At 38.1% G+C, this 16,632-nt stretch overlaps 4 protein-coding genes across 5 annotated transcripts in view; 1 reads left to right on the top strand and 3 right to left on the bottom strand.

Annotated features, from left to right (window-relative positions):
- The window catches only part of LOC107042617 (protein FAM135A), a 7,900-nt gene extending 6,401 nt beyond the window's left edge, over positions 1-1,499 (bottom strand). Inside the window, exons 1-7 of the mRNA XM_015263734.1 lie at positions 1,240-1,499; positions 1,090-1,166; positions 783-1,011; positions 570-704; positions 483-512; positions 335-416; positions 56-256 (exon numbers count right to left, since the gene is read on the bottom strand). Coding sequence (XP_015119220.1) covers positions 56-256; positions 335-416; positions 483-512; positions 570-704; positions 783-1,011; positions 1,090-1,166; positions 1,240-1,316 — 831 coding nt within the window. The 5' untranslated portion in view covers positions 1,317-1,499. The remainder of the gene's footprint in view (positions 1-55; positions 257-334; positions 417-482; positions 513-569; positions 705-782; positions 1,012-1,089; positions 1,167-1,239) is intronic.
- The window catches only part of LOC107042616 (protein Mpv17), a 20,142-nt gene extending 7,575 nt beyond the window's left edge, over positions 1-12,567 (top strand). The window contains exons 1-5 of one of the 2 annotated variants that reach the window (XM_015263731.2): positions 10,321-11,073; positions 11,349-11,574; positions 11,640-11,755; positions 11,877-12,098; positions 12,193-12,567. In XM_015263731.2, the coding sequence (XP_015119217.1) occupies positions 11,502-11,574; positions 11,640-11,755; positions 11,877-12,098; positions 12,193-12,336 (555 nt within the window). In that variant the 5' untranslated portion in view covers positions 10,321-11,073; positions 11,349-11,501 and the 3' untranslated portion in view covers positions 12,337-12,567. Of the gene's footprint in view, positions 1-10,320; positions 11,074-11,348; positions 11,575-11,639; positions 11,756-11,876; positions 12,099-12,192 lie in introns of those variants that run through there. The other variant, XM_015263733.2, reaches the window with a different exon arrangement.
- LOC107042613 (cell division cycle protein 27 homolog) lies at positions 5,348-10,382 on the bottom strand. The gene is made up of 7 exons (XM_015263728.2): positions 10,168-10,382; positions 9,481-9,556; positions 7,951-9,406; positions 7,507-7,860; positions 6,872-7,193; positions 6,643-6,790; positions 5,348-6,476 (listed from the first exon to the last, which is right to left on the bottom strand). Exons 1-7 carry the CDS (start codon positions 10,189-10,191, stop codon positions 6,340-6,342), a joined length of 2,517 nt encoding a protein of 838 aa, XP_015119214.1. The 5' UTR covers positions 10,192-10,382; the 3' UTR covers positions 5,348-6,339.
- On the bottom strand, positions 12,422-16,558 carry LOC107042614 (glutamate--cysteine ligase catalytic subunit). The gene is made up of 10 exons (XM_015263729.2): positions 16,482-16,558; positions 16,230-16,388; positions 15,452-15,561; positions 15,181-15,366; positions 14,911-15,083; positions 14,316-14,533; positions 13,796-14,164; positions 13,303-13,653; positions 13,032-13,213; positions 12,422-12,792 (listed from the first exon to the last, which is right to left on the bottom strand). The coding sequence occupies exons 2-10, from the start codon at positions 16,377-16,379 to the stop codon at positions 12,630-12,632; spliced, it is 1,902 nt and encodes a 633-aa protein (XP_015119215.1). The 5' UTR covers positions 16,380-16,388; positions 16,482-16,558; the 3' UTR covers positions 12,422-12,629.
- Between the last annotated feature and the right edge of the window lie 74 nt (positions 16,559-16,632).

Consider the following 16,632-nt stretch of genomic DNA (forward strand, 5'->3'; position numbering starts at 1 on the left):
TATTGAATTTCATCAACTATAGGGAATTTAATTAATTTTCGTGGTGCGCAATTACCCTTGGAGGTTCTTTGTGCTTTCTCTCAGCTATCGAACTGTCGAGGTCTCGTTGTTCCCACGATGGTAGCAGCCTCGCAAGATCTCCTATGTCATTGAGGAGATTCTCTCTAGCGGCCAACAGAAGTCTCACTACTTCGCGTTGTATAAGTTTTGCGTTTTGAATTCTCGTTGCCGAACCCACGCATTTTGTTGTTGCTTCCTGTAGTCGTGTAGAGAGTTATAGACATGACTTTGGATTATATCTACTTCGTTATTTATTAATATTAAAGAAAATTACAGTATTTGGAAATGTACTGCTCGTTCCATTCGCAGGCGATGCCTGCTTCGACTGCAGCCATTGTTTTCCACTCCGTGGAGCACTAGAATTGGAGAAACATTACCACTATTTGTTCTCCACCCATTTGTTTTTTGTACCGAGTACTTACCAACTCTGAACGTAGTGAAGTATGCTCTTCCTGATGACAATAAAATATAAATATATTTGTGAAAAATAAAGTCATTGAGATACTCACTTTACGAATGGTTGATGGAGAGCAACTAAGCAGACATGTATCGTCATTGACACTGCAGCAAGATGAAAATAATCGAATAGCACTGGTAAATGATAGTGGAGACCTTTTGTCGGTGTGAAATTCAACTGCAATGCTCTTGAAAAAAAAAAAATATTCACAATTTATGCAGAGATGTGTGTGATGGGGAGAAGGCATTCTGGCTTATCTACTCACCTGGATGATACACAGGCCATATTCCCTGGCTGAGTGGGCTCGCTAAACCACAGTTCTATACCGAGATGAAAGTGGGTACGCGACAGTATTTCCTCAATTTTATGGCTATGAACCAATACATGCGCTCGAAACAATACCGATGTGCCCAGCGTGATCTCCTCATTTCGATACAGTATTTGGAAACGCTTGCTGCTACCTGGCATTTCCATACTGTCTAATGAACGTTTTTCTAATTTTCAGGATAAATTATACATAAGCTCTAAAAATTGCGCAACACAATGAAAAATATGGGACGAGTGAAACTTACGATTGCGAACTTGATCGACTTCCACTTTGATTGGCAGTTTTGGAGAGACCCGAAGCGACGTGCGTATCTGATAGTATCTGCAAGAATTCATGCAGTTTTGAAGAAATACCATCATTTATGCATTCCTTCTGTAAGCGGAGTGAATCTTACCCGCGTTGAAATAGATCGACATTGTAGAATTTACAGAGCTCGAGAGAGAACTCGAGAGTGGCTTGTAAATCACTCATCGCTCTATCCAAATTTTCAATGCATCCACCCGCCTCGTCCCTTTTACTTTACACCGTTGCGATATGTGTTGTCTAGTGTTTCTTGTCAGGTCGCTGATTACTGTGATTACTCATTTTCCCGTTATAATGCTTCTACCGTGTCTATTCATCACTGGGGAAGCATGAAATGCTGTATGGAGACGCATCTAGCACCTGGGAAATGTGAGACTGTGCCGTTGTTTTTACTAATGTGACGGCGACAACGACTCGCACCACTTGAGACTCTCGTCTTGCTATTCAAGACGTTCAAGGGCTTGCTCGATCGTTTCATCATGCAGGTCAACTGGCGGCGGATTTTTTTCACCTGAACAGTCATATTTTTTTTTTTTATTGAGTTAATCATATACTTGACATGTGCACGGATTGATGAACGGAATGATTTACCAGAGTAAAGCGCTCTCTATTCTAACACCGAAAGAAAATCTAGCGAGCGGTGCTCCCCGATATGTCAGCGGGTCTTCTTTATATTTAATCTAGCCGGGGTTAGTGACAAAGAGCGCGTGTCATATACTTTGAGCTAGCACGCGTCTCTCATCTCTCTCTCTCTCATCGTATCATCAACTTTAGGCCACTTTAGTACTCACTGGAACAAAGTAGGATACGCCAAGAGGTACTGTGAAGGTGGAGTTAGTTATACAACGACACTGAGAAAGTACCAAAAGTGAGAGAGAGAGAGAAAGAGAGAAAATGTGTATATACCCTAGCAAAAACACCTATTTCGTTTCATATACACATATAAGAAATACAGGCTTATTTCACTCTTCTCCTCTTGAAATACCCAACTAATCTGCCCCCGTATTGTTGGCTTTTTTTAGTTCCCTTCCTTAATTCCTCCTTCATGATGCTTATTTCTTTTTATTCGCAACCCACTCAGGTACAATTTCCACATGGCGAAGCGAACACAGTGACTACTTGTAGAAACCAAAAATAGATAACTGATAGGGAGGGGAAATTTGTTATTTCTAAGAATAGAAATTGCGTGTGGGCGGGATAAGGATAACGACCAGTGTATCATCAAGCTCCATTGAATATGTGATTTTGCGCATGCTACAAATGGTACACTAATCAGTTTAGCGGGAGGTGAGTACGAGAGGTTCAGGAGTAGATTGGAAAGTATAGTAGTGACTGTGTGTATTTGGTCGGACGTCTAGACATTCATATCCGTTGCGGAAGAGGGTTTGCATGGGTTTTAAGCTGGATTAATGTATATAGCATCCTCACTGCTCATCGATCAGGCCTTCTCCCTGGTATCATCGACTAATGGTTGTGGCAACGTTTGCATTGGCAAATCATCAAAATCAGTGGAAATTGAATTTTAATGGTTTTCTCTCCTCATCTATAAGTAATACACTTATATTCTTATCCCATTGTTTGAGCGGCTACATTTAACGGTTTCAATCAACGAAGAAATCCCCTCGGAACATATTTTTCCGGCTTTGCGATGCACTCCGATGAAACTGCCATTTGTCAATTCTTCATCTGTAGAAATAAGCGGCGAAAAGAGAAGGTTGGTCAAATCGCGGTCATCCTCAGTGTTTCTTTTGTCTGATTCGTAGTATATATAAGGGTTTTTTTTCAGCCCTTTGTTGAGAAAGCATCAAAATGGGAACTGTACCTTTTAAGAATTATTTCCAGTGGTGAAATGAAAAAGGTAATTGTCCCTCGGGAATGGTTATTCCTCGCGGAATCTCACTATTTTTTGGGCCCACGCATTAGCCTTTTCACTTCACCATGACAGAGGAGTTGGGAAAGGGGAGAGTACGCCAAGTGGAAGAAGGGATGTTTCAAAAGCACAATACCCTTTTGCCCTGGAAAGGTCAAACTTTGCAGAGAATATAACCGGATATGATGAAGTTTGTCACTCATTACTAGTTTAACTTTCTTAAATTCGTTAGGTGTGGACTGCCAACTTTTCTACATTAATTAGTGCATAAAAGACACGGATTTACTTTACATCTAGCGAGATATTACATGTGACGCGGGTTTTATTAATTCAGCGTAGCATTCATTTTGATATCACCAACAATCTAAGAAATTTCATCATATACATTAGAATCCATGACCCAATTAACCTCTCGTAAACTCATCTACGATTAACGCGGCCGCTGCCCCCTCCCACTAACAACCCCCTGCTCTCATTCCAATATGACTCCACAAATTGGAACGTGCAGCTAGATTATGAAGATTCGAATTGCGTAAAATAGCTTGTCGACAGATAAGTCTCTTTTTTTTTTATTTCAAGAGAGATGTCGACTATTGAAACGTATCGCCAAATCAAACACCCTGCTTGAAAGCTAATGGAGGGAGGATATGACGTGTAGAAGCGCGGAAAGATTGAGAAGGGATTATGGGATTAAAGGGATTCAGGAAGACGTTATTCATCAGCACCTACTTCCTCCTCTTTTTATAACATGCGCTTGGAACTCTTTTCACTCTCCCGATCTTTTTAGATCGTTTCAAACTTTGTACATGAATAGAACTAGGTTTTAGAACAACAATAACGATCGTTCTGAAGGAGGACAGGCTCTCGATAGAATCACTTTGCTGAATGGGTTTTTTCCGTATTGAATGCAATCGACACGAAAACTGAAACTATTTCAGTAAGAAGAGATATTTTCCACAGAATTTCCTACAAGTCAACATTTTTATTCATTATAAAATTAAGATTACCTTGAACTTGATTATCAAATGAAAAAAGCGAATCTGTCAGAAAGAGTGTTAATCGATGACGAATCAAAAAAAAAAGAATATAAGGGGACAGAGAAAATGATGCCGGAAGGGCAAAAGCCCGATCGAAAGTTCGCCCCACCTCAGCATTGGATGTAGGGGTGAATTTTCCATCTCGCTTACGCTCCTTTCACGCACACGAAAACTCTCACTCGCGCTTGGCCCTTCGTTCCTTCTGAACCCCGGGCGTCACCGAAATTGCGTGCACACTTCAGCGCCAAGTCCAATGTTGTAAGATTCAATTATATTTTGGCATAATTCCGTGTGAACATTTCCTCATTTTCATTCCAACATGACAAGTCGGAAGTGATCTCGACACCTCGGAGAGGAGCATTTCATTTGACATTTATGGCAATTTTTTCATGAGGATGAAAATAAAAATCAACAAAAAAACTAAAACGCTAATTGTCGTGCATGGGGAGGGGCGTTAAAGCCTCTCGTGTGAATGAGTCATTTACCTCTCGCTATTAACCATTCTTCTGTAGAAAACTTGAAAAATCTTTTAATGCTGAGTCGCACTCAGCTGACGGATACTTCACCGCCGTGATCCATCGTCAGGCGGATCCTCTCCACTTGAATTCTCGTCTCCCTTTACCGTGAATTTTTCACTGCTCAACACTTTTTTTTTTCAACGAAAAATGGGGTAAACTCTTTTTCACTGTAACGTTTCTGTTTGAATGCCCTCAAACTTGAGTATTAAACGCGGAATAATCGATTCCACTCATCACTTATTTCTAGTGTCTACTGTGTCACTGAAACATGAGCTACGAGAAAAGGCATTGGCGAGAAAAAAAAATCATGTACAGAGGCGAGTAAACTGCCAATGGAAGTGAGATGTGACAACGGGTATTGCTGGGACACGAATAAAGCAGAATAAAATGTCTACAATCACACGCGAGTACGTTCGGAACTTGCTTCGGCGCACCAAATCGCTAAGGTGTGCGCCATAGCCAGTCAGTTTTCGCGCTTGCTCCTGCTTGCTCCATTCGGCTGAATCTACCCTCCTATCCCTTCATTAAGCATCGCATACACTCCGGACTGTCCACACAACTATTAATTCAATTGAATTGTTTTAACTGTCACGATCGAATAGCTGTCATCTTGCTTTAAATGCATCAATTTTATCATTGATGATGTGATGAAAGCAACACTCATGCGAAGCACGTTTACGCGTGACAGGGATGCATATGAAAAAACATGCCTTTCAGGGAAATCTGAGAGCCCATCATTGGAATCTCTGATTGTTCATTTGATTGAATAAACAATTTCATGTAGATATATATATTTATAGCTCCATACGCTACATTCGTGTTCTTTATCATAATTTGCTTGACATCGTTATTATTGAATCATAGTTTTTTCTTCTTCTTGTTCTTCTTGTCCCATTTGGAAACATGAGGAGCAGATAATAGATATATTGCACGGTCTTTCTTTTATTCTATTTTAACGTAAGTTTTATTCAACGAACGAGCAGACTGACCAGTTCACCAGCGATTACAATAATACTACTGATCATAATTTACATTTACACAAGAATCTCATATCGTATTCACTTTTTTTTCCATTTGTTTTTTTTTTCTCTCCTCTAGGTAGCCTTTTTCCTAATAATTTTTTCTTCTCCGAATATGCCCTGGATGACGTAGTTGTCTCCAGTCTAGCTTCTAGATTTGATAATCAAAGTAAACGGAATAAGTGGATGAAGAATGTTTGATATGAAAATTGTAAAAAAATATACAGATCACACGTTACACGCAATGTACAGATACAACGAAAAGAGAAAACATGTTGGGAGAATTAATTGAAGAATTAGATACCAAGATAGTTGTGACAGTTTACTTTGGTATTTTGTTATTTTATTTTACTTTTTGTTTCCAATTTTCGAAGGCAAGGGAACTTAGGAAAGATGGAAAACTGTCAAGTTTCGTTTGTGTTCAGAAGAGTAAATGATGCTGACATTTTTATCAATTTTATCAATATCAATAGATGAAAAAAAAGTCTATCGGCTTGGAGGATAATGCGTAATGACGCAAACAACAATATTGTTCTTTTGATTATTGTATAGTTAAAAAATATTGTAAATTATTGTTTCATTCGGTGGATTGGGTGAATTTCGGGGGGCCGTATTGCGGGGAAAGTTTCAGGATATACGTCGGCGACGACGTCTACGCCGTTGGCGACGATAAGTTCGGGCGTTATGGCGACGCACTGAGTTGAAGCGGTCCGCAAGTATCGTGCTCGAGCGGCCCACTCGGTGTCTTCATAAACTATCGTCGCTGTCATCGGCATGGGCTTCAATGCTGACTGTTCTCGCTAGACCACTACCTTCAACACTTACTTCTCCACTCGTCTCGGCTTCTTGCTCAATTGACACGTTTGCAGCTTGTGGATCATCTCCTGAAATAATCAAATTCTTTCATGTTTTTTTTTTCTTAATACTGCAAAAACACTTGCAGATTTCATTGCAATTATGCCATTTTCATACAATAGAAGTTTTCTTCAGTATAATGTTTTTTTTTAAAGAAACAAAAATGAGAATATCCTCAAGATTTAATTCATTTACCAGATTGAGCTGAGGGAGAATCTTCCTCACCCTGGCCAGGACTGAGGATAGCCTCTTTGATTTGACTATTGACTCCCTTTGGATCCAAATCGGTTGCCCAGCTGAAGTACATCAAAGCGAGATGGGTATTGCCTAATTTTTTATGAACCTGTGTAACAAAAAATTCGATAAACATACATTCGTTAGTGTCATTTCATTCTGAATAAATGAAATACTGATGACACTGTACTTTTCCTATTGAATAGTAGACTAGAGACTCTTTGGGTGCAATATTTTTCAGTTCTTCGAATTCTCTGAGTGCTTCAGTGTGTCGACCAATTGAAAAATTGATACTGGCCCGATGAAATTTGCATAGTGTATTGTCAGATGCGTTTTCAATTGCTTTATTCAATGTTTGTAGCGCTTTATCTGTCTTTTTTAATGCATGCTGGACCACACCAATATGACACATTATCGCTGAATGATGGGGGTTTATTAGCAGCGCACGTTTGAAATGCAATTCCGCCAGGCTGTACTGCTCTTGTTTGGAGAATATTGTGCCCAGTCCAAACCTAATGAATAGACAATTTAGAGAGAGTCATATACAATGTCAGAAAATTACTCCTGAAATATCAAATAGTAAAAAATCATTAAATTTCTCGCAACAACTAATTCACATGAACATTCTCCATATGATATTACTGAAAAATCTATTCATCTATTCACAATGAGTTTGATCAATTATCTCTTAACATAAAAAACTGATTTTTGGTGAACTCCAACGAACTATTTCATACTGAAGTAAATTCAAATGCAACTGTTATTTGAATGTAAAAAAAATTCCAACAGTGCAAATTGATTATTCTGAATAGAAAAACAACTCACCAGGCGTTATAGTGTCTAGGATCGAGTCTAATAGCATTTCTGAAGGCTGTTATGGCTTTGTCAAGTTCCTCAGTCAAAACGTATTCATGACCCAAAAGTGTATAAGCGTATGGAAAACTTGGATCTACTTGAATAGCACGTTGAAAGAACTTTATGGCAGTCTCATGCTCTGTTTGTGCTGAAAATAAGTTGCCAGTTGCACACCATGCAGCTGGAGAATTACGATCTTCAGCGACGAGTTCCTGTGCCAAAGTTGACAATTGAACTTCCAAGTGCAAGTGCCAGAGTACAGTACTATATATTTCCATTAGATCTGTTCGTTGGGGCTCCAGTTGCCTGACTTCTGCAAAGTAACTGCATTCAGGACAAAAAAAAAAAGAGTATTAATATCAGTGAATAAAATAAAATAACGATAAAAGCGTTTAATGGCAAATTGGATGTTACCTAGCTGCTTTCTTATAATCATTCATCTCAAAGTACGCCTTGGCCAGCATAGACAAGACCCAACCAGTATTGTGATGATGAGTAGGAAGTGCATTAAGTATCTCGACTGCTTGCACACAATTGAATTGACTCAAGTTCTGATAGGCCATCCCCAAATCACGTAAAAGCGACATAAGACCTTCAGCACATTGTTTCTGTACCAGGAGAGCACAATGAGATACATTACTTTGATTCAGTGCATTCGTCGTAGCTACCATCTTCTCCGAGGTTATCGTTTCATTTTTCTCCTTTTCACTCCTATTGCGTTCGTTAAGTTCATTGAAATTTGTTTTATTTAAATTAGTCTTTGATAAACGGGCTTTGGTCTTTCTGGATGGTGACTTGGGGGTTGCAAATTTATTTCTGTTTGGCGATTTGTTGTTCTCTTTGACGGAATAACTATTGCTGAGAAAGAGCCTCGAGGAACGTCGTACATTTGGGCCCTGAAGGGTTGGTGCTGCTGGAGTTGGAGTTGTTGGTGTAACAGTGACAATATTAGCTGTATTACTCGTATTCCCCGATTGCGAAAATACTGGCTTGCCTTGTTGCAGTGGAGTCTCCTTTCTCGACATTAATTGTCCAACATGGGCACGAAGGCTGCTAACACGTTTTGCCAGACTTTTCTGGTCGTTGGCTTCGGTAAGAGTCACGTGGGCCGGTAGAACATTGGGTTCAGGTGTGTTAGTCTCTAGAGGCAGTATTCCAAAGCTTGGGGTGAGAGGACTCATCGAATTACTGAACATACTTCTGTAACGGGGAGGTTTGCCGCGTGGTGATATCGTTGGTGGATTACTGTAGTTTATGGACACTAACTGTGGACTCTCTTCCATTCCTGAGTACAGTCTCATCGATGGGGATGTACCATTTACAATAACACCTTGTGCAGGAGTCATATTATTACTATTTTGAATTGGTGAATTGTTATTGGTATTTGGGACAATGAAATCGGGCTCAGAGATGTAGTTCAATTGATTTGTTCCATGACACATGGCAAAATTGTCGAGTTTATCCAGTTGGAATATTTTAGATGGATCCACTTTCTCTCCAACATTGCACAGTTCTTCAAATGAATGCCAGAGGAAGGGATTCAGCTTGAGTGCTAGCTTGTGGGCCTCAATGGCTTTGGCTGTTCTCATCATCTTGTAGTAAATTTTGGCAATTATTTGGAGGGAGAAGCATGCCTGATCCCCAAATTGCGTCACAATGTCCTCAAGATTTTTAATTTGTTTATAGTAACCACCGAGGATGGCTGCCTCGGCTTCGGCATACTTTTCCAGGTCAAAACAACATTTCGCCAGGAGAAATCTGCACTGAGATGAACTTGGTGCTTTTTTCGATAATAAACCGTGAGCCTGACGCACTCTTCCTGATCGGTAGTAACAGGTTGCTAAGAGGAAAAGTGTGTCCTCATTGTCCACTGCAAATCAATATCATAATTAGACATTATACAACATTGTCAATCGATATTTTTTCCTAATAACTCATTATTACCCTCAGCAAAGAGTCTCTCTGCCAGGAAGATGGCATCTGCATACGCATAATGATTCAGACAATGCCATATGGACGCCTGCAATTATTTTTATTGTTTGTTAATCATTAGTGATGGGGTGAAGGAATGATATAATTAAACATGCCCGTTTTTTCTTCGATAAGACTGCGAATTGATAGCAAGAAAATGCGAGCAACAACGTAACACACTTCTATCATACAGATTACTTGCTGTCAATAATGTTAGATGTTTCTCAATTATATTTTATATATTGTGCTTATGATTATTATGATTTTGCTTTCATGGCTAACCCAATAGGGTGTTATCATTGATGCGAGAACTGTCATTATACATACGAGAAAAAAATAATTTGATTGCAGATGGCAAATGTGTAATACTAGAGCTGTCAAGAAATTATTCGCAATCACTGGTTCGTATTACAAAATGGATTGATAGGGTAATATATTTTTGACTATGTGAAAAAATAGTCAGGATACGCAGGATACTGTGACGGGAGGTCAATGAGTGGAGGAAAATACACAGAGAAAGACGGAATTGGAGACGTTGATGACTTGAGTATTGATACACGACATGCAAGTTGAAATGCATTGAGCTAATCGTATTTCATTCGTCATCCTTGTCTCTCATCGATCCGTCGGATGTGTATTACTGGTTTGGCTACGGCTCACCTGAACGGGCTCCTGTACAATCATATTTTCCCAATTTCAGTCACACACATAAATATTAGTACAACAAAATGATATTGGTGGCCGATTTAATTCCAAATTGAATGGAAAATTGGTACACCGTCCTTATTTCACACGATATATTTTTCTCATACAAGGAATCAGTTCAAGAGGCCATCTTTGCTCTGTCCTTTTGAACTGCACAACTGTCTCTCGTGCGATGTGTGTGATGTGAAATCCAACGTAGAAGGGGAAAAATTTCTAGACACTAGGGTATTTCGTATCGAAAATGGGTGTATGGTAAAATGGAAATTCAAAGTACTAATATAATTATGCCTGTTAAAGACAATAATCATTTAGAAAAAATAAAAATATATTTAAATAAATGAAAATAACAAGATTGTATTGGATGCAAAACTGAACTGACTCTGCGATTTCGTCGAGAGTTAGGCAGGAGTAGACATAATCTTAGTTGAAGCGCGAGAGACTTCAAGTCCCGGTGTAAATGGCCCCATTTTCAGGTCAACTGATAGTACTAGGCCGGTATGTATCCAACATGCGTACAGGTCATCTCAATATCCATTCCTCGTGTGCCCCACTCCTAAAAGTCACAGATACTCTTTAGAAAAATATCCTACATAAACAATATACCAGATGTTTAACCAATCACATTCGATCATTTTTGAATCTGCGGCTGCTGTATTGCGATTGGTGGAAGAACCCAGTGCACACTAGTTTGACAATTCATAATGCTCCAACTTTTGTATAAAATATCCATCACTAGTTTGGAGTAGAATTATTATCTATTTGATTGAAAACTGAGAGACATGTTTCGCTGAGTGCATCACAGTCGATCGGAACTCCTGGATCATTCCCTCACAGCAAAGATTATTCACTAAAAGAATGATGGTATGAAAGTAGTGTCTTTAGCTTTTGATTAACCTCTGAACAATTCTAGAACTAGATTCTTGGATACAAAATTGAATTTTGCACAAAAAATATAGTTTGAGGTGCGATAGAATAATTAAGTATTATGCCATGTGTTTTATAAATAACAGTTGCTATTTGTTAATATTTGTTACTTTGAAAAAAGTACAATTCAGATCCTAGTTGCTAGACAAATAATAAATACAAGCAATTGAACTTTTTCGCCTTTCCATTTCTCACATTATGTTTTATTCCAGAGCCTGATGCTAAAAATAAATAAAAAACATTCGAGGAAATAACTGTATAAGGAACTGGAACATACATGCTCACTACCCTCTGGAATTTCAATTGCAGAGATGAGCAAATAAAATAATTTTTCTATTCATATTCAGTAGTGAAAATAGATTATCATGAGTCGACTTTTGAACTTGTATAGAAATCTTCTCAGTAAATATCCATTGCGGATGCAAGCTATCCAAGCAGGTAAGAGAAATAATTTATTTTCATGTACATCTGCTATTTTCCACTTGAAATTTTTTCATCAACAGGTGCGTTAATGGCTGTCGGTGATCAAATAGCCCAGAATTTCGTTGAAAAACGTAAATTTGAAGATATCGATTACATTCGTACTGCGAAATTCTATGCAATCGGATTTTGTATAGGTGTAAGTATCGCGAGATTCATCTGCTTGTAGCTGATGCAATGTTCGTTAGATATTACGAATTTAAATGAGACTCTGCGATATTATGAAAATCCAATTAATGGGATGCCTCTTGAAATTTCAGGGCCCCGCAACCTATACGTGGTATGGATTACTAGATAAACACATTGGTTCAAAAGGCGGTCTTGTAGCAATGAAAAAAGTTGCTTGCGATCAACTGTTGTTTGCGCCGTGTTTCATCGGTGTTCTCCTCAGTGCAGTTGGCTTCATGCAAGGCAACAATGTTAACAGTATTCGAGAGAAACTTCAGAGAGAATATTTAGAAATTCTGCGGAATAACTACAAGGTGCGTAGAACATGAATAAAATATTCCATATCTGTCTTTTGAACAAATAAAACTCACTTTCAGTATTCATTTTTTTATCTACTTTTAATTCCAGGTGTGGCCCATGGTACAAATGATGAATTTTGCTTTCGTACCACTGCAATATCAAGTTCTTGTTGTACAATCAGTCGCAGTTTTATGGAATTCTTATGTTTCTTACCGTACCAATAGAGATGTAGCTGATAATCCGCATTCATGAGAGTATTCTTATGAATGAAGAATTCAACTAGATGAAAGAGTGATTGATGTTGAATGATTGGTTGAACAGGGATGACTAAAAAAAGTAAATGAAAATTTTTTGATACTTTAATCTAGCCAATCATAATATAAATAGTGTTTGCACATAAAAATGTTTTTATATTGATTAATATCATATGTGTAGTAGTACACATGGAAACAATAATTATTTTCACTAAATGCAATCACAGAAAACACATTTTATCCTTTAAATCTATTGAACAACATTAATTTAATAACTGATTTAATCCTCGGTCAACATTTCTCAGCTTTTGCAATAGCAGCTGGTATTTTCTCTGTTGTTCTCGACTTTGTGCATGGTCCTAGTAATTCGGGGCACGGTTTTTCATTTGTTTGGATTTCGTAAACCCTTTTTAGTAGGTCATAGTTGATGCGGGGAGACACCACTGCATCTTTCCTGAAAACCGAGGACAATGTTAAAAATATATTGAATCCAATGACCATGAAAAATCTTGAGGTACCTAGGGAAATAATGCAGATATTCCGAACTTTGAGTCCTATATAACCAACTGCTAACGTATGCATTCAGTGCATCTTGTCTATTGTATTTCTGAATCGTCAACTCGGGTTAGGAGAGAAAATTTTTTATGCGCTTGCAATTTTGGATAAACATCCTTAATATCTTGATGAACTCACTTATATTCTGGATGGGATTCCACTTGTTTCCTCAGCCAAGCCGCAGTGGTTAAGAGTTCACCAGAAGCTCTTCTCTGTATGAGCTTCAAATATCGTTGAACTGTACAATGCGTATCAGCATCGACATTCATACTTGCAAGATATGAATTTACCAGCGGAATGAGGCCCACGAATACTCCTTCCTGTTAAAATTCATAAAACTCACGTTTTCTGTTTTGTTTTTCTATTTTTTTCTTTTTCAAGTACAGTGAAATGGAATGAGTTAACCGACCTTGCCATTGATAATTTCGTTGATAGTAAACTCAGCATATTCGTCTTCCAACTTCTGATCGTCCTTGACTTCAGACATGATGTCTTTTCTGAACCAAAATTTCTCAGTTCTAACGGCATCGCGTCTCTGCGCTTTAGCCATATTCTCGTCGACTTTGCTAATTGGAATTAATAGGTTCAAATTATAACTGAGTATGACCCTGGACAGAAGCACGACAAAACAGACAATTGCCGCATTCTCAAAGTCTGTTATTTGAACTTCACAGGGACGAAATTCAACTCGCCAGCCAATTGGCGAGTTGGGCGGTGGAGGCTTGAATCTCATTGTCTGCCAATTCGTCGATTGGATATTCTGAATAATTTTCAAACAAAGCGAACATTAATTTTAATTCACTGTTAGAAAAAAAGTTGAAATTTTAGGAAACCGTTTGGTAGCAATTTTCGAGAGAGTGACATTAAATTCAATTTAGGGAAAAAAGTTTTCATATACTCACTTCAAAATGATCAGTGTCTTCTTCATCGTTCTGATGAACTTTCTCGGAGAAAAGTGACACAGAATCTCTAATGAAAAGATGCGCCACGTGCTGTGCCAGAAGTCGATCGATACCATTCTCCAACAACTGATTGTAGATATCATCATCGTACGTCAATGGTACATCATTGTACTTGTCCCCTTGAGTACTCAAATAGGAATCAATGGAATCATAACGTGATTTAGTGATCCGGAATTTGTTCTCCTTCAGAGGCTTCAATCCGCGCTCTTCCTGGGTTCTACAATCAACGGAACAGGAAATAATATTCCATCGGCAATCAACGTCCGTCAAATATCCGCGATGTATTGGGCTGGCTGCGGTGAGTGCCAACTGTCGAGGGGTAAATCAATATTCTGTAAATGTACGTACGAAAAACCATATTCTAATTTTTTTCCTCCCAAATTATTCATCCATCATTCTCTCCAGTTGTAGAAGTGGTTTTTTATTACTGTGCATGATGTTGAAAATTTTTTACACATACCATGATTGGACAAAGTGGCGCGAGCTGATCATAGAGTGTCCGCGCTTCCTCGATATTGCAAGCCTGGAATGTGAGCTGCAGACAACAGCAGCCCATGCCAAATCCCATCGCATCCATATAAATATGATTATCTTTGGCTGCACTCTCGCTGCTGCCATCATCGCCCAATGCTTTCAGATCCTCTCTGAAGGGCTCGGCTACATTCTCATCTCTGAAAACTAAATTAAGTTTGTTCTGTAATGAAGAAAATTGTAAGACACATTGATCATTCATATAGTATAAGAGAATGAAGTGCAAACATTCTTTGCGTTTTTGTCGATTTCTATGAAAAAAATTAATTAATTTACCTCTAACACAAAATGTCTGATGGAAACAAATGAATAGGATTTTATTTTTTTATAAAATTGTTTTCTTTTCATTGTTTTTCCTCAAAATCTCCGGTGCATAAATCATCCAAGTTTTTTCTTCAATATTATAACGGCAAGACGAAATGAATACATTGAGTAAAGTTCCATAAAATTTATGTTGAAGAGAATTCCTCCAGGAAAAACATCAACAGAATAGATTGAATAGAATTTTAAAGCAATTCGCTTACTAGGGAGGTTTATCGCAACTTTTTCACCCCTGCGTTGCCGTATATTCCTGGTTAATGTTTTGAATCTAGGATGACCTGGGAATATCGCCTCGTCTGGGAAAAATAGGCTTCTCGAAGCTCCAGAGTCAGGAGTTGGCTTTGCGGGGGGATCAGTGGAATCTGGACAGCCCAATCTATGCAAAGAGGATCAATTAGTGTTTATTCTATAATTTTCAGCTTCGTAGAAGTACTTCATTTTTAATGTTGAACAAACGAAGAATGAAATATTACCTGGGAAAACTCGTTACTGACATTACGACTTCACCCGGCTTTAATTCATTCGTAACCTCTTGTCTTCGATATCGCATATTTGCTTCTACAACATTGAAGTGTGCTAACAAACCGCCATACGGTTTTCCTGGTGTTCCCTCGATCATGTATGCTCCATATTCTGGCCTCCACAGAGACTTGACTCCACTGAAACAAAAGTTGAGCTTTTTATTCCTCTTCGACAGTTAAGTTTTCCCTGAATAAAAAGTTTCTCATCTGTTTCAATACTTACTTGGGATCTTTCTGTTCTTTTTCATTAAGCGCAGTTAGAATTTCCGCGGCCCGGAGGCTTACTTTGGCCGTTTTCTTCTCGTCATCGAACTTTACCAAAATGTATTCAACCTGTTTCCCAGAAAATTAGTTTTTTTCATTAAATTAAATATATAAAACATTATTAATGAGCTCGGTTTTGTGTCGAGTTTATTAAATATTTTGAGATAATCGTTTTTTCATTGCCCAATATATCCAAGAGTAGAATAAAACAAAAAAAAATTATAAAAAGTCATTAATGAGCTCTGTTTAGTGAACGGTACATCAGATATTCCGACACATAATAGTTTTTTTATAATTGCATCACTATCGAATCACAATAATCTATATCTACAAATACAATCTACGAGTGGAATGGGAGAGAAATTCAAGGACGTGACTTAGCAATTAACCATGTACTATTGGTGCGATTACTTCACAATCTTGTGAAATACCAATATGAATCATGAGAATTTCATTTTATCTTGGTACTGTACAGTATAAATTATTTTCAAACACACTGCGATAACTCCTTCTTATTTACAACATTTGAATGGTCCAACTATTTACACTTGAATGAAATGGATGGATATGAATGAAAATAGATATGAAGGTTGTTATTATTGCGATGATGGTACGAATTATTAAAAACATAATTCAGCATTTACGAGGTTATTTTATCCCACAATTAGCCATGGCAATAGATTCAATTTATTGAAATTTCAAATTTCAAACTGGAGAATAAAATTAATTGTAATTACCTCATCGCCCCACTTAAGCACATCTCCCTGCCTGTCTCTGAGTCTTTTATACAAATTTATAAATTGTATCACTCCATGTTTTCTCACATGGTCTGAGAGTTTTTTCGTCTCTTCCCAACTGAGTGGACTACCCTCCGTCAATAGCCCCATTCTCTTCTTCTACAAAAGGTGTTATTTTTTTCACGTGAAAAAATAAAGTGTAAATTCCTGGAGAGACGAAATATGCACTAGTATATGCAGACGACCACTCACTGTTCTCACTGACTGTGACTGACTAACCGCCTCCACGATGCACACTTATGTACTCCAGCCAGCCGACACGACCCAACTCAATGCGTAAACTATCGACTCGCCAGAATTTTCAGTACAGAGTATGCTGCCATTTCTCGGAAGTTTATGTATG

This window comes from Diachasma alloeum, unplaced genomic scaffold (genome assembly GCF_001412515.2).
Source record: "Diachasma alloeum isolate Michigan unplaced genomic scaffold, Dall2.0 Dall_scaffold_00494, whole genome shotgun sequence".
NCBI lineage: Eukaryota > Metazoa > Arthropoda > Insecta > Hymenoptera > Braconidae > Diachasma > Diachasma alloeum.

What these genes read in the sequence shown, in the direction of transcription:
- LOC107042613 (XM_015263728.2), bottom strand. Translation starts at nt 10,191, where the DNA reads ATGATTGTACAGGAGCCCGTTCAG. An exon ending in GATTATAAGAAAGCAGCTAG is followed by an intron (nt 7,861 to 7,950) that starts GTAACATCCAAT and finishes TCCTGAATGCAG; the next exon opens with TTACTTTGCAGAAGTCAGGC. An exon ending in TCTACTATTCAATAGGAAAA is followed by an intron (nt 6,791 to 6,871) that starts GTACAGTGTCAT and finishes TTTGTTACACAG; the next exon opens with GTTCATAAAAAATTAGGCAA.
- LOC107042614 (XM_015263729.2), bottom strand. Translation starts at nt 16,379, where the DNA reads ATGGGGCTATTGACGGAGGGTAGTCCACTCAGTTGGGAAGAGACGAAA. An exon ending in CGCCACTTTGTCCAATCATG is followed by an intron (nt 14,165 to 14,315) that starts GTATGTGTAAAA and finishes ACCCCTCGACAG; the next exon opens with TTGGCACTCACCGCAGCCAG. An exon ending in AAGACACTGATCATTTTGAA is followed by an intron (nt 13,654 to 13,795) that starts GTGAGTATATGA and finishes AAAATTATTCAG; the next exon opens with AATATCCAATCGACGAATTG.